We start from the raw sequence: 14,189 nt of genomic DNA, 5'->3' as shown, positions 1-14,189 counted from the left end.
ATAGCAGCAGCACACCCCACTTTAACCCCTTTAATACAAAGATCAGGTCTAAAAGCCTGAAGATTTCTGATCTCCCCAGGCAATTTGTACATGGACTTGAACTACTGAGTGACACAGGTGCCAGAAGGTCAACACTGAGTGACATGGGTGCCAGAAAGTCAACACTCACAGCCCTGCAACACCATCACAAAATACACCACAGACACAGAGGCAACAAGCACTGCTGGCAGAGCATGGGAGGTTTGCTATGGAAGCACACAAAGGTATATTGATCTTCTACAACAGCGTTATTTAGGAGGTGTTTGGGAGATCTAAGGTCCATAGGAAAGAGGTAAGTTGTAATTAGTAGGATAACAGAAAGCAGTATGTAGTAATTAGCTAGATAACTTGCTCATACACATATCTTGGGAACAGAAAAGCAAAGGATAAAGTTGTAATTGTCAGAAAATACGGGGAGAAAAAAAATTTTTAAAAATATATCACTGCACTTTGGCCAGATGCCTCAGGAAGTAAAAGGACTTATATCTTACAGATTTTGAAAGAAGTAAAAAGTTTGTTGTCTTTAGGGGATCCAGATTTGGATGAAATGCGTTACTAAATGCAATTTCTATTGTATATCACCGCTGCATATTTGGATTCCGTGGCCTCTTGAAGGTGAAGTTTTCTCAATAATCAGCATGCAAAAGGCTTAGAAAACTACAAATAAACCTTCAGCTGAGGCTCAGCAACACAATACCTGTTAGAACAGTGACCCCAGCCTCTGATCTCTTCATCAATCCAAACATCTCCGATACTCACAAGGAGACATCTCCCTAGCCCTGTCCCTGCCTCCCACCCCAGAGGATGGGGATGACTGCAGTCCCTGCTGCAGCAGTGCTCTGTTCCCAGCCAATTCCTCTGTCAGGAAGAGGATAGGAACATGGAAAGCCTCCGAAATTAAAGTAAGTAGTAAAACATCCAGATGAAAAGATTATTCAGTACCTTAAAACATAATTATGGCCATTTAGGAAGTTAAAGCATATGGATCATAATTTTAGATCTCTAGAAGACAGAGCAGTGGGTTTGGCTTTTGTCACAGCACATGGCTGCTGTCTATAAGGAGGACAGCACAGACACCTTTATAGAAGGCTAGAGGAACATCCTAAGGTATTTGGTGGGGGCAGTTACTTCCAGTTATTTTGTTAAAACCTGCATAGTTTACGTCACCTATAAGTGCAAATCTTAAGGTTGTTTTCCTCGGCATTAAGAACAGCAGGAATCAAAGACTTAAAAGAAAACAGAAAGAGCAACAGAAAACAGCCCACTGCCACAGCAGACCACGCACCACCGCACTGACTCATGCAGAGATTAGATAGCAGGAGCAGTCTGCAACCCTAGTCAAGCAGAACACAAAGTCCTGCTGTTCCAGGAAAAAATAAAGCCAATTAAAATAATTACTTCTCAGGGATGACTCAAGTTCTCCCAACAAGCATCCACCTCACCAACAATTTGGTCACTTCAGAAGAAGCCAGAGTGTACCATCATGCCCATGGCACACTACCATCTCCAAACTGCTCCAGGTATGCCCAAGGAGACAGCTTCCCGCTGCGTTTTCCCACAAAGTCCCAGCTTCTGCAGCATGCTAAATTTAACTATACTGCTGCCTTCAAAGCATCTAATCAAGACCGTCACACTTCTGATACCCTTAGTCACCAACAAATAAGGCTTAAACCCACTGCTTTTAACAGGCAAGCCCCAGATATGGTTACAGGAATAAGCCTCCAAAGGCAATCAGCCTTATTATTAGAAGCCCAGAACTAGGGAAGGGAACAGACATGCCACCTCTTTTTCCCCTTCCCAACTCAAACCCAGAAACACAGAGGCAGTCAGGGGATCATAGAAGTTTTGTTCAGTTAATGAAATATCATCCTCAAGATCTGCAGAAGAGCTTAAACACAGACCTCAGACATGCATCTCACAACCCACCCTGCTCCCTCGTAGGGACATTTGAAACAAAACAAAACAAATGACGGAAGGTTAATTAAGCCACAAAACAAACGAAGACTCCGGTTAGCAGTACAGTTACCTCGGAGTGCCCTCCACCGGAGGAAGGTCTGCAAGAAGTGCATGCTCTTTTTCCTCAGTCCCGGAGGAGGTGGCAGCATTAGCAGGACCGGGGCTGCTCCACAGCTCGCTCACAACCACTCCGGCATCCCCAGCCTCCTGCCAGCCCCAGCACTACCTCGGTCCAGCCTGCGCAAAGTGCACCTGGTCTGCTCTGCTAATCACTGAGGGGGAGTCTGGGGCTTCTCTCTCTCATGCTCTCTCCCGCTTCATATAAGCAATTAGCATGAATAATTACAGCTCTGATAATAATACCCAGCCACCTTTGAGCAAGAGGGAAAAGACTGTAATTAACTCTTTCTCAGGGATCAGAGGAAGTTGAAATAGCGCGAGCCTAATTATCTTCTTCTGGGACGCCTCTTGGCTACCAAGAGGGTCTGGAACATGTGGGAGGCAGAGGTCAAGTAGTATCCTTTCGGAAATCTCTCCATCCAACCTAATTTTATGTGTCTGCTACCCAAGTGATCATTAGATGTGCAAAGGTATGCAAGGGGGAAGAGAACCCACAGTTTCCCCACACTGTGCTAATTAGCAAGGGGCTGGCCATTCAGAGACTGCCTGCAGAGTTATCCCGTGATGAATCTTTGGCCACTGAGGACTTTGGAGCAGTTCCCCTCCTCGGGGACACATTGTGGTGGTGTGTGGATCCTTCTATGCACAAAGCAGAGCCACACCAGCTGTCAGGAGACCTGACCCCAGGCTGAAGAGGGCATTGATGGCCAAACAGGCTCCCACTATAAACCCAGCACAGAGGCACTCCCACCCCAGAGTTTTCTTCCTGCCCCATTCCCCAGGTTGCAAAGCTAGGGGGAAAGCACATAAATGTTGCAGGTGAGGACTCCAGATCAGCTCAGGAGAGAAACCGGGGTGAGCACGTTTAATATGTCTTTGCATCATACTGGCTTTGCCCCCTTCCCAAAGCCTCTCCTGGCAGGCAGGTGGGACAGGCACACGTGCATGTCCTGCTCCCAGTTCCTTCCAAGAAGCAAAACACACTACATGTACCACCCTCCCAAAGGAGTTCTGGTGAGTTCAGAGACTAAAACAATGGATGGTGGCCCTCTGCAATAACTGCCCCAAACTGCCCAAGGCTCTGAACGGGTGCATGGGTTCAATGGCTGCTGTAACGTACCCTCTTCAAGCACTAAAAAATCTGATAAATAGTGTTATTATACAATCCTGTCATGCTTTATTGCTATTGCAGTATCTGGAGATGTTATTAGAGTGCTGCAGTAGAACAGCTGCCCTCCAAACACTCCAGTCTCTTACTAAAAGAGCACAGGTTTTGTTAACATCTCCTCTTGTATTCCATTGACCTGAAATGTTTAAGAGTGGAAGAATTAACATGTTTATGAACCCTTATCACTACCTTTAGAAAAACTGCTGAAATGTTTATTTCTCTAAGCATTTAAGCATTAATATTCATATTACAAAGATTCTACATAATTCTTTAATTTATGAAGTCAAGGTGCTCAGGGCACTGCAGAATATAATCAAGCATATTAAAAATCAACATAATATAAATAAAACCATTTCAGATATTTAATGATTTTGTGAGACTTTACCAAGATGTTGTATGTAATATGTATTTTAACTTTATTTACTTCATCTACTATTTTCCTACACAACTACCTTTTATTTTGCTAATTTCTTGAAAAATGAGACGGTAAGCATATTCCTATAGACTGCCTGACTCCCACAAGTTATTATGTATATTAGCTTCTCTGTAACATGAATAGTTCCATGAGCATTAAGTAGACTAAGTAGTGGAATAAATTGAAGCTTATATATTAAGACCCAGCCCCTGAAATTGTAATTATTAATAAATAACATTATCAATATGGTTCAATGGTTATAATACTGGGATCTTAAAATGCTGTTTTGTTGTGAAAAAAACTATACCTGTTGTACCCACACTTACGGTGTGGCCCAATGTAATTTTAAGAGTTGCTTAAGTTTGAAAAAGAAACGGGTATTTAGGGCTTGAATTTTAATTTTACTGTGATCTAATTGCCAGGGCATCCAGTCCAGCCTGTGCTCTGGATTCTTTCCAGCTTATGTGTTACCCTCAGCATCTCTGACCTAGCAGGCTATTCATGTGCTATTAATGGACACTGGAGGTGGAGGCACACACAAGGATTCTCCTGTTGGAAATGTCTTACCCACAAGCTGATGTGGCCCCAGGGACGGGGAGGGCCTCGGTGATGCTCCGCACCACAACGGCAACAGTCCCCATCACGCTGTGGTAGGAGCCAGGGCCCAAAGGGATCCACTGCTGCCCACCTGGGAGGTGTTTGAGGTCTTGGATGTGCGTGTGAAAGTGTTATGGTGAGGGCCTGTGGGCAGAGGGCAGGAGCACTCCACACCTGCACAGGCAGCCCCAAAGAGGGGTTTGCACAGATCTACACCAAAGTACAGCCTTGGGAGGTCAAGTGAAATATACCTAATGGATCTGTCAGGGATGACAAATTCCAAAATTATAACCTATGGGGAAACTGCAGCACAGACATTTGGAGACAGTAAATTGGTCTGCAAGCAGGAGCCTCAGCTTTAAAAACAGACACAGGGGACATCAGTGGACTGGGGCTGTTCAGAGGTCTGGGGCTTTGTGGCTCCATCATCTGGCTCCAAGTCTTAAAGATGCTCTTTGATTCACAACTTGTGGTTACTACTAATCTCCCTAAACAGGAGTGAGTGGTGCAGCCTGTTGTAGTCTGCTCTACACACTCATGCAACCAGCTGCCTTCAGGTGTTACACTGCTAAAATTTCCAATGCTTTCAATTAACACGTAGCAAAAACATTAGTCATGTTGTCTTTCTGATAAATAATTGCTCTCCCTGGCTCCCTTCCACATCATTGTGAATTTCCATTTAATTTATGGGCCCTAATAAAACATAAAGAAACCAAGACTAATGCTTCATTATTTTCCTAAGCTTTTCAAACGTCTTTGGTGGGGAGGGAAGCTGGCATTTCACTGTTTTATAGATCTGAGGGAAGAGTGGCTCATCCAGCAGCAGACAGGGAGTTTGCAGCAGGGCAAAGGACAGACTTACTCTCATCTGGCACATCTGCAGGGTGGGGACACGATCACCAGCTCCAACCCCTGCTGCACCTGGATGCGCCTGCCTGCCCCTTGGCTGAGCCTCCCACGCATCCCATGGCTGTGCAAGGCACTTGCCACAGAGGCACGAGATGAAAGGAGAAAGATGCAAACATCAGAGGAAGGGGAGAGACTGCGTCATAAGGAAAACACAGCTAATTCTTCCTTGCTAATTATTCATACCCCAGGCCTCGCCTCATCCAGCAGCTTCACACAGACAAGGATAGCTAGGGAAGGAAGAAGGCGCTTTCCAGTGCTGGGGGTTCCTGCTAGCCCTGCCTCAGCCACCAGTTGCATGTGGTCCATGGCCCTGATGCCCCAGAGAACGGGTTCAGGTGCTGCAAGCTCTCAGCTCACCCATTTTGAAACACAACCCCAGTAACAACCACAGTGCCCACTGGGCCCAAATTCACCCTACGCCTGTCCACACACATCCAGTGTGTGATCACAGACCAGCACACTCAGGGTCACTCCACACCTGCCCCACAATGGGCACAAGGCCCTGCCACATGCAGAGACCTGGCAAACTTCTTTGCACAAATGACCGGAGACAGCAAATCAAGGCAACGAGCAACACCCCCAAAAACAAAAGGCTGAAGAAGCAACGCTTGGGTGATTACAAAAACTTGAACTGAAAGCTGTTCAAAAGGCATCCAAAAGAGAAAGGGAAGAGGGCTGCTGAGCCTGACTCCCCAAATAAAGTCTCTCTGCTGACAAGTTCGCCTCCAATTTGCAATTCTTGTGTCTGACTGCACCCAGAGTCGATGCCAGCCCTGTCTGATGTCTCCCCTCACACAAGTACCCACTGGAGTTAGAGGCCATACTTGAAGGGCCAGAGCACTCAGGGGCAGCTGTCCCACTGCTCCCCACTGACTTGGGCAGTGCAGGAGCTGGGACTGATGGCCACCCACGGGCTGAGCCCCAGTCCTTTCCCAGCAAGGCCACAGGGCAAGCAGCAGCTCCGGAGCTGCCGGGTTCTTTAAGTGCTGCAGCCTAGACAGCCTTGCTCTGCGCTTCGAGGTGGTGTGAAAGGCTTGAAGGGAAAAGCAAAGAACTGTGAATCTCAGCAGAAATGGGGGTTGTGTTATTATACCCCAGTACCACAGGAGAAGACTAAATAATTAATCACAAAAGCAACTGAGTGTTAACGAGCCGCACAGGATCAAACCGCATGGAAGATGCAAAGGCCCCCCAACCCTCTTCAGTGTGCTGACAAGCCTCATTTTAATAACTTGACTACCAAAGCTGAGAGGATATGCCACAAGTAAATAAATGTATCCCAATATCCCCCTTGGGCTTCTGCTGGGGATCAGCTTGACACCTCTGCCACCAAAGGAGCCAGTTCAGAGCATGTTTTGCAGGGGGGAGTCCTGAGAGACACCCAGGCTTTGGGTGGTCATTGCAGAGGTCTTCTGCACTTGTCACACCACTCTCTCTGTAGCTTTAAGGAAATTGCAAATGCATTTGGAATAGGAAAAGCAAACACACAATGCTGCTTCAGTGCCATTCCTAAATAGCAGAGTCTGACTGTGCAGAACTGAGCAGCAGCATCCAGGAGCCAGCAGGGATAACATGAGATGGGAAGAGAAATACATGGGCATGCCTGTCATGGATGCTCTGTCTAGTCAGCCATAGTGAGGACAGATCATAGAATCATTCCAATTGCGTATTACCCTGCACACAGTTTATCCCTGTGCAGACTACAGGGCTATCATATACTACTAATACTAGGACACAACCAGTAAAACACAGTTCAGACAGTACCAGCATTAAATCACCTTCCTTCCCAGCACACCACACCAGACCCAGCACACATCTCTGTTACTGCAGCTTGTGACAGAGATCTTAAGTACTAACATTTGCATCACAGTCCCTTGCATCAGGCTTTCTCCATCCTACAGTGAGAAAGGGTGGTGCCAAGTCGGGTGAAAGACCACGTGGATTCCATTGTGCCAAGAGCTACAGCAAAACAAACTCTAAATAATTATATATTCTGCTTATACAGCACCATGCCCCAAAAGGGCTTTGAGAAGTTAAACCGATTGGCAGGCAATAGGCAGGGTTCTGCAATCCATCACTCAGATGCTACAATCTGACAGGAAATAAGGATCCTGTTTAACGGCCCAGAAGGAACATATAGAACTTAGGGGTATTCACACACTCAGTGCAGCACACATGCATACACCACCTTTAGGGATCCTCTACAGGAGCTTGTTTTGGCTCTAGTATCTTTATCCTGTAAAGTCTGAATAGGTTGATTCCTATGCAGCTGAGTGTGGGAAGATGACTCAAATAAGAGAGTGAGATGGGCTTTTCTACAGCTTCTGTGTGATTGCAGGGCACCAGCCTCATGAAAAGACCCATGTGCTGATGTCAGAATGAGGCTTCTGAAAATTCCATGTAATGAAACACAAAGCCTTCTCTCCTCCACCATGATATCAACATCACAACTCTGGTTAAATTAAGGAAAGTCATAATCTAAAACAATACTCACACTTGGTGTATTTCCAATATCCAAGTGTAATCCTATGGGCACCAAAAGAAGTTTAATCCTGTGTATTTTACCAGAAAAACACAATAGACTATGGAATTACCTCCTCTGCCTGCATCTCTTAGTAAGACTGAAAGAGAGCAGAGTGAGTTTTGTAGGCTTGCCCATCAAGGTATGTGCACAAGACACCAGCAGGGTCAAGATTTACGAGGGACAAGAACCCCGCAAACAATAGGATGTTGCAGGACATGTTTGCAGTTGTAAAAGCCGATGTCATAGCACAGATGAGGGCAGAGAACTGAGACTTGGTCAGCAAATCACAATTTACTGAGGCACTCACTGGCTTGGGGAGGCTTTGCTGCAACACTTTAATGGTATGGGCTGAATATTTTGCATTTCTGTGCATAAAACCTCACTCAGCTGGAATGAGGCTGTGTCCCTTGCGGGACATCCTTTACATCAAAATCTCCCCCGCTTCTCAGCAGGACTTTCATGTCCCCCCAGCATTTCGAAGGCAGAGGCATATCTGTGTGTGGGGATAGACATATCATTTTTAAACATTCATTGAGCTGGAAGTGTGGAAGATGCCAGCATACGAAGGGTTCAACTGATGTGTAAATGCAGCTCTTTTGAAAGAAGGAATTGAACACCAAAACTGGTTCAATGCAGCTAAATTGGTCCCCTAAGGGCCAGTGGTAACAGAAACCTTCAGCCCAAATAAGAACAAGTGAAATATTCAGCAAAGAGCATTTGATGCTTATGTGCAGGAGAAAAAAGTGGTGCAACTGTTGGAAAAAGAAAATATCATGTTACCCCAAGCTACAGTAAAAGTAGCAGATAAAGGGCTTTTTTTGAAAATACTCTAGGTGTGGCAGAGTTCTGGCAAGCCAGTGCTGGAAACTCCCAACATCCCAAGACCGTGGGTGAAGCCAGCAATGAAGGCTGTGCCACTGGTCCCAACACACCAACCCGCCACTCAGACTGGGCTCCCTCCAGGCACTACAGCTCTAAATCACATTCCCTGTGGCAGTGCTGGGGAGACAGCATAGACCTGAAATGGGTCCCCAAGGAATGAACACAGAGGATATCCAGGCTCTGACCCATGTATGAGTAGGACATGCATGGACAAACTTTCTTCTGTGACCCAAGGCAACCTCTGGAGACCTTCAGCTTTGGTGGAATTTAAAGGCTGATGATATCCTCCTGTTCTTGGGTTGAACTTCACCTGATGCCTAGCAGTGGGAACAGGACCCCGCTCTTGTTCTCTCATTGGGTTTGTCCCTATGGACTGGGAGCATGAGCCCAAGACTGCAGCTAATCCATTTGTATTAACCACAGTAATATGGATATGCTGAAGGGTCAGGGCTTGTGCAGGGTTTACTTCATCCCCTGAGGTTCCCAAAATCAGGCTGCACCTGCCATAGAAGCTTTAACCATCAGCACATTCCCCGTGCTATTGGCAACTTGAAATCAGCCTGCTCCACTGTGCCAAATGATAGCACCTCAGCTAGCCAGCCAGCCAGCCAAAGCCTGAACTTGCTCAACAAGAGCTCAGTTCCTGTTTTTCAATAAAAATATATCAGAAATGCCACAATCATTTTAATTTCCCTGTGAGGGATGCTAGAATTGCTTTTTGTTGTTCAAATCAGTGTTTTATCCCTTCCCTATATTTCTTCCTGTTTTTTTTCCCAGAAAGGAATGTATAAATGTGGGTGCTCTAGTATCTGAATTTCTTGAGTCATTCTAATATCTATTATTATGTTCATTGCTTGAAGACAAAACTGTAAGCAATAGCTCTTTCCAGGGCAGGAGGGGATTTCATCAGAAAACATGACAATAGATTCAAGGAAAGAAAACGCATAAGAAATGAACTGCTCAGGCAAGCAACGCTTGCTTTACAGGTGGAACACAGGCAGCATATTATTACTATTTAAATTCCTTGCTTTCTGAAAATGTCTCATCTTTATGACTGTTCAGCTACATATCATAGAAACAAAAAGGAGTTATTTCTTCCTGGTTTATCAATCGAGGATTGATTTTGTCAAAGAAAATACCTCTGAGATGTAAGACCACAGGTATTGCTAATGTATGGCTACAGCACCTGGTAAAGTAAACTAACTGGACATTATTTTATTTTCCAGCAGGGATTACTGAACGGATATTGGAAAAAACAACACTTACCCTTGGAGCCCTCAGAGGCAGAGAAAGAATTATTTCAGGAATACTGTTACTGGATTCATATCTCTGTGCTTTTCTGGTTGCACTGGCAGTGAATCCAAGTGGGGAAGTATTTCTCTGTCTTGCAAAAACAGAACTTTTTGTTGTTTCTATGATGATACAGAAGCTGTACATGTCCTAGTTGATAACCTAAAATAACCTGAGCTGGCAGCTCCAACTGCGGATCTAAATCAGGCACATCAGGGATCTGAGCTGAGATTTCTCTGCTCACGTGAATATCCTGACCACCCAGTCATTACCTATTTCTCACAAAAATGTCTCTTTCTTTTTATTCTGACTGTGGTTACAAAGCTCATCCTGGACTCTTGAAGGAGTTTCTAATGGCAGGTACATCAAAACTCTGCAGATCTCATGCATCTCTGAGTTCTGACTCTCCCTTTTAATTAAAAAAAAATCCCAAATCTTCATTTCTTAGACCACTTATATGGTTGCAATATAGCTGAGAAGGAATTACATGGAGAGAAAGACTCTGCCTTCCTTACTGCCAGAGGTATCAGCTACATTCCTGATTTCCAAAATTCTTAAAGATATGCAAATGTATTTTAAGCAAAACAAGATATAAGCAAGCAGAGAGGGGAGGGGGAAACCCCAAGAGTATTGTGCAAAGGCTTGAGGTGAAAAAGACTGATACTTTGCCTTGGTTACATGCCAGCCGAGAAAAGGCCACATCTTCTCACAGACAGTGCTGAGCCTCTGCTAACTTCTTGTTTAGGCTGAGGTACCTGGGTGAAAATTATGCTTACACAAAGATACCTCACAAGTGTTGGTTTGTAATCACTTTTATTCTCTAATTGGCATTTGGCCCCAGTGCAATGCATGCTGATCTCTCCACACAGCATAGACACAGCAATAGCATGAAGCAACCCACTGCAAGATTCTGGACAAATGCCCAAAGCATTCATTTTCTGCTCAGGCATGTTTTCTCAGTGGAAAAAAGAGTGTGTATGAGGAGAAAACATTATCTCATGACTGTTCTGCTACACTCCAACGCACTGAGATGAGAAGGGGCGGATAGGTTGCAAAGACAGACCATTTATTTTAAAAGGCACTCAGTTTCCTTTTGGTTTGTGTTTCCTGAAATAGATCGTAAAAAAGGAAACACAGACATATGTCTTGGGGATTGACATATCATGTGGCAATTTTGTAAAGAGCACAACCCTTCCCTTGTGCCCCCCCACAGTCAGTTATCAAGCCCTGAATTACACACTGCTGTTGATTTCCATGGCTCTGTATGATTAATCTGGCTGTACTCCATAAAGCAAAAAGAGCAATTGGAACAGAGAGGAAAGGAAATCGCTCACAAAAAAACTGGGTTACAATAACCCTCAGGAGCTGAGGGAAACCAAGAAGAGGAGAAGAGTTCAGTACTAGGCTGCCAGCCTGGGCAAGGACACAACCCTAACTCCATGTCATACCCAGTGAGCCTCAAATGCACAACATAGCACATTTAGAGAAAAGCTTTTATAAGCCCATATTAAAAGAAAACAATGGATTTATTTTTTTTTCCCAAGGACTTAGATCCAAGGATGAGGCACACAGTGCCATTTTCTTTGCCCTGAGTACAGTGGGGTGTAAGTAGCTCATGCAACAGAGTAAAAGTGAATAGAGGAATCCTGTTCAGACCCCCTCCCAACACACTCTGCAAGGAGACAGATCACTCCTTTTAACTGAGCTAAATGAGCCAGCACAACATATCCAGGAGGGAGTAGAAAGCTAGGGAAGCACTTCTTGTTATTAGCTAACAGTTGCATTAAGAGAACAGCTGTTGGCCACCAGATTTGTTGAAAGTAATAGAAGAATTACTGTAATTTCAGCCTACAGAAAAAGTCAGTGTTGTTTAGCTTTCTGCTTGGATCTGTAAGTCATGGAAACATCTTCTTTGGCCAGACTACAAAAATACAAAATTAAAATACAGACCTTTATACCTTGCCAATATGGGGCCTTCTTATCATCTCAGGACTCCACCAAAGCCAGAATGCTGAAACCTCACTTCACATTATTTTTGTACTCTTATTGTTCTGCAATACATTGTTAAAATATTTTGCTAATTAATAAATTCATTTCATTTTATCTATTACTGTTCAAAGTAATTCCTTCAAAGTATGAAATAAAAACCTACTTCCTTACCAGGTATTTACACTGAGACAGGATAGAAAGCCAGATCTACCAGCAAGTATATAAAACATCCCATGCTAGTAACATCGGTCTGTAGATAACTTCAGTTCCTGCCCTTCTAGCACTTTTAAAGAATATGTTTTTGGAGGTGAATATAGAAGAAAGAAGTTAAAGAAAAAGATTCATTTTTATTGATACAGGATTATAATTTTGTCTTGTTCCAGATGTCACACTGGAGGCACAGATCAGCCTGGTAGGAGCACGAGTTTTAAGACTTTGATGAGGAGGGAAAACAGCATTACACAGAATTTACTGAGGGTACCCATGGGGTGATTTTAGACTTTCAATTCTGTCAAACTGAGGTGGATTTTTGCAATTAAAAGGAAAGTACTTACTGCCACACTGAGAGAGCAGAGAAGCGAATACAATCTCCTTGACATGGCCCTGAGGCACAGAAGCAGATTGGCCTCCAGACAGACCCACTGCAGATTCCCTGTCAGCTCCAAAATAAATGAAGAATTGTGATTTGGCACAAGCCTGTGAGTGTGCAAAGTCAGATGCCTGTACATGAGGGAAGAAATGCTACAGATAAAAAGTTGTACGGGTGCAGGGGAATAGGAGATCAAGGTATTTCCTCACCTGTTTTACATGCTGCCTTCCAAGCTGCTTTGTATTATTCACTGACTTAGAAGACTGTGACAAAAACGTCCCACAGCTGTATGTGAGGAATGGAGTCAAGAGGAAAGTAGCTCAGTGACAAACAGGGAAAACAACTTCATTTAGATCCATGGTTTTAGCATCCAAACCCTCTCTGGTGACACATACACAATGGAAAAAAAAAATTCAGACACATCTTATAAGCAGCAAGATGGTAATTCTGAAATAATATTTTTTAATGTTTTTCTATTTACCCTGAACTCAGCCATCTTACAGCTTTGGTGAACTGGGTTTTATTTTAAAAATAGTTAAATGGCAACTATCAAACCACAGTACCATGTGCATTTGCATTTCCTTTGCTCACACACTCTGCAGATAGGCCAGTGGTGACCTCGTGGACCTTATACACCTTTTCAGATTCAAAGCCTGGTTTTCCTCTTTATGACAAAGCAGATTAAATGTCATCTGAGTTAAGGAAATTATTCTTTTTTCTCCAAAAATTCCTGGCTGAGCTTGCAATCCAGAAATGCAAATCAGCAGCACTTCCCAGTCTCAGGGGCTGCCCATGTGTTGCTGTGACATGTCCTTGTGCCAGGGGATACATGGGACAGAGGGTGATGCATGATGCCCTGCATCCAGTGGGCAAATCCATCCACATAAACAAGCCCTGATCAATAAGCACCTGTTCTTACCATCCCAGACTCTTCTCAAGGGAGACAGCTGGAGTATTTGTCACAGAGAAAACAAATCCCCAGTAAAATCACCTGCACAACAAATTGTTAATCACAGTAACATAAAGGGAAGGTATGGGACAGTCTGCAGCCCCTGTATTTAGCTTTTAACACTCCTAAAAACCCCACATGGTTTTATATACAAAACAGAAAGAATGCATGGATACACACAAGGAGCACAAGGATTTCGCCCCTTGAGATTTTTGCAGGGTCAAAATCAAGGCCCAGATTTTCCAAACCACTCCAGAAACAGCCTGGGACTCCCTGTGCAGCACAGCGAAGGGCCAGTGCAAGTGCTCTTGTGTAATGTGTCCAAGCAAGGCAGGGTGGCCTTTCACTCCTGTTCCAACCAAAGCACAGGTGGGACCGGGTAGGATTTGCACACGGGATTCCAGCACGTGCTGTACCGTTCCAGCAGGAAGGGTTAACGCCCCCTCAGACATACTGTCTTGCACACTGGCTTCCCTGCAAGGATTTATCACCTGCCCCTGGGCTGCTAGGGGCTTTTTTCATTCAATTACCCCCCTAAGAGATCAATATCCTCTCTGCTGCTGCAGCCTGGAGGAAGATGAGGGATGAGCTGGGGCTGAAGAAACCACAGAGTGCTCAGAGCAGGTGACAGTCACCTGGGATGCTACAGCATCAGGCTGAAAAATGGGCTTCATTTGGAGACATAAATAAAACATGCCCAATCACGAGTTATTAATGAGATATGGAAAGAGCTGAAGCATAGCCATGCTGACAGAAAAGGAA

The 14,189-nt window shown here is 44.5% G+C and overlaps 1 protein-coding gene across 5 annotated transcripts in view; it reads right to left on the bottom strand.

Moving 5' to 3' along the window:
- Window positions 1-14,189, bottom strand: part of GRIP2 (glutamate receptor interacting protein 2) — a 267,142-nt gene that overhangs the window by 106,300 nt on the left and 146,653 nt on the right. The window contains exon 1 of one of the 5 annotated variants that reach the window (XM_032120773.1): window positions 2,066-2,231. The exons of the other annotated variants lie outside the window; for them this stretch is intronic. Within the exon in view, the coding sequence (XP_031976664.1) occupies window positions 2,066-2,144 (79 nt within the window). The 5' untranslated portion in view covers window positions 2,145-2,231. Of the gene's footprint in view, window positions 1-2,065; window positions 2,232-14,189 lie in introns of those variants that run through there. 5 annotated transcript variants of the gene reach the window in all.

This window comes from Corvus moneduloides, chromosome 11 (genome assembly GCF_009650955.1).
Source record: "Corvus moneduloides isolate bCorMon1 chromosome 11, bCorMon1.pri, whole genome shotgun sequence".
In the NCBI taxonomy this organism is placed as follows: domain Eukaryota; kingdom Metazoa; phylum Chordata; class Aves; order Passeriformes; family Corvidae; genus Corvus; species Corvus moneduloides.
This window is presented reverse-complemented; position numbering and strand designations above follow the sequence as displayed.